Source organism: Rhincodon typus, chromosome 41, assembly GCF_021869965.1.
Source record: "Rhincodon typus isolate 14 chromosome 41, sRhiTyp1.1, whole genome shotgun sequence".
In the NCBI taxonomy this organism is placed as follows: domain Eukaryota; kingdom Metazoa; phylum Chordata; class Chondrichthyes; order Orectolobiformes; family Rhincodontidae; genus Rhincodon; species Rhincodon typus.
The window spans coordinates 6,442,503-6,451,371 of NC_063372.1; the positions used below are offsets into that span (position 1 = coordinate 6,442,503).

General features: G+C 41.2%; 1 protein-coding gene across 1 annotated transcript in view; it reads right to left on the reverse strand.

Moving 5' to 3' along the window:
- LOC109921187 (pleckstrin homology domain-containing family A member 3-like) overlaps positions 1-8,869 on the reverse strand; it is a 35,293-nt gene that overhangs the window by 22,041 nt on the left and 4,383 nt on the right. The window contains exons 2-4 of the mRNA XM_048618853.1: positions 8,222-8,338; positions 6,648-6,803; positions 5,257-5,427 (exon numbers count right to left, since the gene is read on the reverse strand). Coding sequence (XP_048474810.1) covers positions 5,257-5,427; positions 6,648-6,803; positions 8,222-8,338 — 444 coding nt within the window. The remainder of the gene's footprint in view (positions 1-5,256; positions 5,428-6,647; positions 6,804-8,221; positions 8,339-8,869) is intronic.

Here is an 8,869-nt window from a genome sequence, read left to right on the forward strand (position 1 = left end):
TCCAGCGACTTCGGTTTTTGTGGCAGTAAAAAGGAACTTCCTATACACTTCAGCTTTATCCACAAGCACAGGTTTACACTTATACAACTATAACTGACAAAGATGACAGCAGAAAATGGATCTGCAGCATTTCAGGTTGTTTGGAGATAAAATAGAACTCAAGAGCAGGGCTTGAAGTTGAATCATGGCTTCTGGCACACAACTTCTGACAAGAGGGTTGGTTGCACCAGGCAGTGCATTTTAAAGCATTAATTTAGAAACATGAATAACTAACTCCTTTTTGTTTTAGTATAAAAGTAGAAGGTATCACAGTGGGAAGAAAGTGGCCAGGAAGATTGTGAAAAATACAGTCAATCCAGTCATTAGTTTGGTACATTTTGTTCAAATTACCCCCTCTGTTTATTTTTCATACAGTCCCCACAGCATGGAAGCAGGCCATTCAGCCCATCGAGTCCATACTGATCCTCCAAAGACCATCACACCAAGACCCACACCCCCCTTCCCCTATCCCTGTAACCCTGCATTTCATAATCCACCGAGCCTACACATCCCTGGACAATACGGGCAATTTAGCATGGCCAATCCACCTAAACTGCACAACTTTGGACTGTGGGAGGAAATCTGAGCATTTGGAGGAAACCCACACAGACACAGGGAGAATGTGCAAATGTCACACAGACTGTTGCCCGAGGGTGGAATCGAACCCACGTCCCTGGTGCTGAGGCAGCAGTGCTAACCACTGTGCCACCCCAAATTATATGTTATGTAAAGTATAAGAATTATATTACGAGTTATTTATTGGAATCAAAACACTTAGGGATACTCTGCCTCAATAAGCCAAACTCTGGTCCTCCAAACAGTAATGTCCCAGAGCAGATTCCTTGAAAGGAAATCCAGGCTACGAGGGGGGAGAAATTTTTTTGCACTGATCTGGACAGTGAGCTACACACAGAGGTGATGCGAGGAAGTGATGCGGGAATGAAACTACATGAAGCTGCAGAATTTGATTAATATTTATCTGTATGACTTAAAAGTAGCATAATTTGGACATTAAGTGACCTTTGTAACCTTAGCTTGCAGCCAGTACGTAACTAATAGGGTGAGTCTTGATCTGTGAGAATTCTATTACTTAGGAATGTTATAGATGAAGAGCTAAGGCCAGATGGCAGGGACTCAACCCAAGATCCATTATGTCCTTGGATAAGTGGGCAGGTGGCTCAAATAGTTTATTAGGGGGGTCATTGGCCTGAGATATTAACACTCTTGCTCTTCCCTGCACGCCCCCCACACCCCCTCCACACAGTTTATTCAGCTCTTTTTGTTCATATTTGAGATATCCAGCATCCACTTTTGGAGCAATTAAGTGGTCATATTATAAGAGAGGTTTGTGATGGTGTAGAGAAGGAAGATCCAAGTTGAAGAAATTGCAGAAATCTACAAGATGAACCTAGACCAGAATTTTGAGAGTTCTGTTGTCCACAACTCCTCGGGTCATCGTCACTACTTGCCTTCCCACCTATGTCATCCGTAAACTTGCATCTGTTCACTTCCATCATCCAAGGCATTAGTATATTTTCTTAAAATCTGCCCCCTAATTTTAGTCTCCCACACAAGAAACATTTTCCTGATATCCACCCTTTCCTGGAACACTCAATCTTTAATTCTGAGCTGTGAAGCCTACAATTATAGTTGCAAAAGAGGAAGTACATTTTCTTAAAATCAAGAAGATGCTGTACACGGTCATTACTCCCACAGCAACATTCCACTGAACTGATAGCATTGTTAGCTTTGTCAGTGTGGGTTCATTCAGACAGCTCAAGCTGGAACATTGGTATTTACATTGTAACCGAAGCAGTTGTACATGGCCAGCAGTTCGCTGTATATTTCCTGGTTCCCAAAATGATTTAGCAGTGCAACATTTGTTTACTCGTCAGCAAAAAGAATGTCTGGTCTAAATTCCACAATTATATCTAGTCCGAATATCAAAAAAATCTAATCTATTGAAAATAGTGATTAAATAGGATATAAATATTTAAATATTGAATTTATATACACAGAGACTATATCTATCACAACATCCTACACTTTTAGTCACACCTTTACTGTAGTAACATGCCCTCGAAGCCCTATACAGAAGCAATTATCACACAAATTTTGACATTGAACCACACAATGAGATCTTAGGTCAGATGACCAAAAACTTGGACAAAAGGTTTTAAGGAGTGTCTCAAAAAGAGAAAAGGCTTAGGGAAGGAATTCCAGAGTTTATTGCCCAAGCAGACCACCGATGGTGGTGAAATTTGAGGAATGCAGCAATCTTGGAGGGTCTTGGGCTGGAGGAGATTCCAGAGATAGGGTGCAGGTGAGGCCAGAGGGATTTGAAAACAAGGATGAGAACTTTTGAAAAAACACTGTTGCCAGGCCAGATTTGGAGCTAATGTAGCATACACTTGTTAGGTGAACGTGATTAATTGTTGACAGTAGGTAGCTAAGTGAGTTGGGTTGTCTTGTGGCTAACACTTAAAACACATTATAGATGAATGTATAAACTATTGCATAATACTGATTGTTTAAACAACTCACATTATAAAGCCAGAAACTCCACGGAATCATAAATGTGCAGCTCTGGCAAAACTGGAACAACTACATTTTTTTTTAAATTCAGAGAAATGTCAAAACAGTTTTTCACAACAAATGTTTTACATATTTAAAACAAACTCATCCGCCTCCACAAATTGTCTCCTGAAGGAGCCAGCTCTTGCCTAAGGTCACAATTCCACTAGAAACCCCTGCTCACTCAGCCATTGTTCATTTTGATTGTGCACAATGAATGTTGGAAGACAGCTCACTCACAGATAATGTTGAGGGAGGCCATAAAATAGAAGGGAGAACAGTTTATTCCTAACAAAATCAAGTTTAAGTTCAGGCAAACCAGTCATCCTAGTCAAAGTGTGGTTAGTACTTTGAGCTTCCAAGCCAGGAGTTTTCGTATGGAAGTCTTCAAGTTGTTAGAACTGAAACATTTGGGCCATCAGAACTGAGAAAGGCTCATGTCAGCCGACTCCAATGAATCTCAGCAGCGCAAGGAAAATTAACTGAGAAGACTCAGTTAAGTAACAATTTAAGAGTTGTGGCAGGTATAATACTCAATTCCAGATAAATATCCAAAAGAATTTGTTGGGAAACAAGTTAAAACTTTGTTTAGCTATTTGTGTCAACCTCTAACTGTCTTATACACAGATCGGTTTTGTTTTTGGGGTTGGCGTGTGGCGGGGGTGGGGGGAGATGGTGGTGAAATAAACTTGTGTTCTATTAAATAACATCTGTAGCCTCATATCAAAAAAAGTTTCATTGTTCAACCACCACATTAACCAACTTCAAAAGTTACACACATGACCTATCAAGTTAGGTTACATTCTGGGATCCAACTTGTTCAGTATTACTATAAGCTGGGATCATATCATCCAGAGCTCCATTCCACTATTGTGACATTTCACCCGTCATTGGAGATGTCTGCCTGACTAGGCAGACAGTTTCTGGGAATGTTCTTGGGAGAAGATGCTTACTGTCATAGAGAAATTGAAGCTAGAACAGCAATGCTAAAGAATGCATTCTCTCAATAGGATGCTAGGAGCAGGAGTAGGTTATTTGGCCTCTCATGCCTGCTCCATCATCCCCATACAATATTATTATTTCATGGAACGTGGACATCACTGGCAAGACCAAATACCTTTGAACTGGGTGGCTGGCTAGGCTATTTCAGAGACAGTCACATTTCTGTGGGTCTAAAACCGAACAGAGTCAGGAAGGCAGACTTCCTTGCTTAAAAGGGCATTGGTGAACTGGATTGGTTTTTACAATTTTCTAAAAAAAAACATTCATCGCAATGGAGACTAACTTTCAATGTACTAATTCAAATTCCAATAATTACCATCATGGGATTTATAACCAGTGTCGCCAGGACATTAGCCTGGGCGTCTGGATTACTGGTCAGTGACATTACCATAATGCCACCATCTCCCCCATACCCCATGATATCTTTAATACCTAGAAGTCTATTGATCTCAGTCTTGTAGTCAAAAGCCCTCACAGCCCTCTGGAGCAGTGAATTCCAAAGCTACACCAACCTCCGATGAAAGAAATTCTTCCGCAGCTCTGTTCTAAGTAGCCTATCCCTTAGTCTGAGACTGTGTCCCCTGGTTTTAGCCAGGGGCTGCTCAGGATAAAAATGAGTGGAGAATAAGAAAAGATCAAATAAATTCAAAAATCATCATGGCTGTAACTTGGGGTGTGTTATATAGGGCTGAACTGGGGACTCCAAGGAAAGCTGACATTCCAAGACATGAAGGTTATGAAACAAGGTTCTGGAGAAGGATGCAGTGGGGTAGTTGGAGGGAAGACAACAGCAATTACTATCTTCTCAGACTGATGGAGTGGGGGTGGAAATGGTGTTTTCATCAAACCAAACTTACTCTTATAACCAGGCAGTGGCTTCACAGACTGCACATTGAGGGGAATCTGTGGAGGTTTATACAGAGCACCAGCAAATTGTGACAACGCAAATTCAGAAATTTAATAACTATTCATGGACTGAAAGAATCAGCAATAACTCTTTCTGGAATAAACTGTTTTCTGAGATAAAAAGGAAAAAGGACAAACCATTATAAAAGGAATTAAAAAGCAATATGCCAATTAGCCATCTCTGGGAAAAAGGTGTTGAAGCTACATAAACAAACTGTTTTAACATCTGCTTGATAACTCATTGCCTTGTGACAAATGGGCAATTAAATATTGCCTACGGAAGAATTTAAGAAGTCAATGGCAGGACAGGCTGTGTTTGAATCAAACTGATAACACAATGTAACAAGGAACAAAGAAGCTACTCCTGATAAGAAAGGAAGCTACAGACTTAAGAAATGTCATAAATAATGTCACACCATGAGCTTAAAAAAAAGACAGAAAATCCTGTAAGAATTCAACATCAGGATTGTTCAATAGTAGAACTCTGGAGAACAATGCTGTACAAGGATCAAACCCTGGAGGTCCAGAGACAGATGTGGTTGGTTGGAATCGTAGCTAAATTCCACAATTAATTGGGTAATAGCCAAATTCAGTTAAGAGGCTTAAATTGCTTACTTGAGGTGACTTATTTCTTAAGATTTCTTGATAAGTAGACAAATTAAAAAGTAGCTTGTGGTAATTTACACACAAAATCGTGCTCAAATCAGGTGTAAGCACACTGCCCTGGCCACATACCCATTAGAAATGAAAGAAGCCGCTGGTACAATACCTCAACATCAGGAGTAGAATTGGCCTGGAGCGGCTGTGCAGACTCCTGGATCTTATGTACCTGCTGCATCAGCAAATCACAATAAAGTCGAAGCTCAGACATTTTGGATTTCAAGGTGTCCTCAGTTTCACTGATTTCTGTAAATTTAAAACATTTTTTTAAAATTTTGAATTAAAAATGACAAATAAATACCTCTTTTAAAAAAAAAACAGGATTAATCACAACCTCCTTTGGGAGACTTAATGGAATGGGTCTTTCACAAAGCTGGCATGGACTATTTGGGCCAAAGGGCCTTCTTCTGTGCTATAAGATTCTGCAATTTCGTGTCTTACAGCACAAAAACAGATCCTTCGGTCCAGGTCATCCATTCCGACCAAATTTCCCAAGTAAACTAGTCCCATTTGTTCAGTTTATTTCTGTGTTGATTGGAGTTGTTTTTTTTTTCAAAAAAAAAGACATTCATAAAGGGTGCAATGCCACCACATCGGCAAGGAAAGACTGCAAGGTGATAAAACAAATGGCATGCACAGCCAAACCCCTCACAAGGCAGTCCTAATGCCAGCCTCCTGGAAAGGCCCGCTAAGAGACACGTTCACAGCATTGAAAGACTTGTTCCGCTCCACTTCCCAAAGCTAACAAAAACAAACCAACAAACAAAAAAAAAAATTCCAACGGGTCTGCGGCATGTGCAGTCAGAAATGGATTGCTTGCAAATATCTGATAAAAATCTCCACCTCTGTTCAGTCCAATTAGACTTGCAATTTCAAAAGACTGTCGAACAGCCATATCCTGCTGTTCTGGCTTGGGTTTGTACATTTCTGCATCCAACATCATTTTGGCTTCAACCAGGACATATGTTTTCCCACACTTGATACCTCAGAGGTTTTCTCAAACTAGTTCCTGAAGTTTCAAACTCCTTGCTGCTTCAGAGTAATGCAGGTTTTAGACCAGATATGATCTCTGGTGTGTGTTGGTTGTCTCAGCTACACGTCATTTGTGAATTTCCACATTCCCAACCACTTGAGTGGGGGAGAAAAAAGTTTCACCTTTAATCAGATTTAATACCAATCTATTATTATGGGGAGTTGATGAATCCTGAACATTTGCTCCTTCCTTAAATTAGCTTCGCCAAGCATTCCTCTTAACAGGAAGGAGCAAGTTCAGTACGAAGAATCAAACAGGTTGGTACCAGTCAATGTATTTATAAACCCAATACAAAGTGGCAAGAGGGGCTTCTCCAATTATTTTCTGCTGGAATGCATCTCAAAACAGCACGTAGACCAGTAACATTATATGACAATAATCACAGCACCCGGGTAAACAAAACCACCCAAGGAGGACAGAATAAAGGCACTACCTCGTTCCTTCTTGCTCCTGCTGTCTGCCAAGCAGGCTTTGGCACTGCCAAGAGCGACCAACCATTTCTGTCGCTCTGCGGCATTTACTGCTTTGAGGTAAAAATATTGTTCTCCAGGAATAATCAAGTCCATCCGGGTGAAGTCTGCTGTGTGCACTTGCAAAAAAAATGTTGTATTTTAGTGGGCAGAAGACAACAGTGAACCTGTTTGCCACCTGTATCTTTCAGAAAAACCCCCAATGGCCATAACGTACTAACAGCAATAAAAGACAGACAAGGCAGCAACAAGGAAATCCAACAAGTGCCAGACGGAAACAGACAAAATCAGCAAAAACAAACTGGAACAGAATATAGGAAGAGGAATAGGCCATTCAGCCCCTCAAAGCTGTTCTAGCATTTGAACAAAAGACTTGAATTTATACAGTGCTTGTCACAACCCCTGGACATTTCAAAGCCCTTTACAGCCAATTACATACATTAAGTGCAGTCACTGTTGTAACATAGGGAATGTGGCAGCCAATTTGCCCACAGCAAGCTCCTGCAAATGCCACATGATAATAACTGGATAATCTTTTTTTGTGATGTTAATTGAGGGACAAATATTGGCCAGGACACTGGGGCACTTTTCTTCCTCAAAATAATGCCAATAGGATCTTTTACACACACTCAAACAGGTAGATGGGGCCTCAGTTTAATGTCTCATCTGAAAATGAAAGCACCTCAAACAGTGCAGCACTCCTTCAGAACTGCATCACAGTGCCAGCCTGGGCTTTTGTGCTCAAGCCCTGGAGTAGGATTTGAACCAGAAACATTGTGATTCAAAAGACAAGAGTGCTGCCAATCAGCTACACCTAACGCTCAACAAAATCCTCACTGATCTGATTCCCAACCTTTGCTCCATATCCTTTAATGCTCTCGGTGAGCAAGAAAAAGCAATCGGTCTTAGATATAAACATGTACTGGAGCTCGCATTTGCTACCACTGTGTGGGCCAATTTGACACTGATCATCATTTGTGTTTCCCAATGCCTCTCCTGAACAGCCTGACTCTGATTTTTAAAGTTAGAGCCTCGTCTTAGACTCTCCGCTCTGGAGTCTCAACAGCTTTGGTCCAGAAGACAATTCTGTCTCAGTTTATGCAAAGGAAATAATTGCAATGGTGAAATAAGAGCAGAGATTGCATTTTGAGTCACCTTCACGCAGTAGTGTGCCCTATGTATTCTATTTTTAAATACTTATTCCATTCTATTCACAGAATCACCTGGGGAAGCAGGTCTCCATCCCTCCCTAATTTACATTGTAAGCAGATTACATTGTCACAGTGGATGGACCTGAACTGCACCCTCCCAACGATATCGGTAAGGAAACATCAAACTTTGGCAGAACTCCAAAAAAAGGGTTCCATTTGAAATGATACAAATTCCAAGCCTAATTTGGGAACAACACCAAGGTTGGTCCTTTATTCCCCACACAAGCCCAGGTCAGGCCATACTGAGCTGTGGGAATGCTTTCCAAAAGGGTTCGGTGTGTACATTTGGCAAATTCCAAGCTCAAGAGCACCTTTCACTTTTCTACCTTTTATCTCACACACGGCCATTTTGATGCTCCCTTTACTTCCTTTGCCAACATCTTCCTGCGAGTCGTAGTATGACAACACAGTACCATCCAGCACAAAGTACCGCGGCTGCCAGCCTGTCAAAATGAAAGGGATTTGAAGAATCACAAGAAGATTATGGTTGCAACAAATACGGGGAGAATACAAAAACTCAGATTAGGGTGGGGTGGGGGGCTACTGGTTGTGTGAGGACAACAGTTAATGTCTGGGGCATTTTAGCAACAGGTGGAAGCCATTTAGTCCCTCCAGCCTGTCCTGCCTCCATTCAATAAGGTTGTGACTGACCTGCAACTCGACTCCATTTACCCACTTTGCTTTCTAGCCCTGAACGTGCAAAACAAAGACCAGAAATTGCTTGAAAGCTCACCAGGTCTGGCAGCATCTGTGGAAGTTTGAGTTCTGAGGAAGGGTCACTGGACCAATTTGTCTCCACAAATGCTGCCAGACCTGCTGAGTTTTTCCAGCAAATTCTGTTTTTGTTTCTGATTTACAGCATCAGCAGTTCTTTCCGCGTTTTTAAGAAACAGACCAGTTTCAGCTGTAAAATTGTCAATTGATTTAACATCAGCTGCTGTCAACTTTGTAAATTTGAGGCCATCCAAAACGTG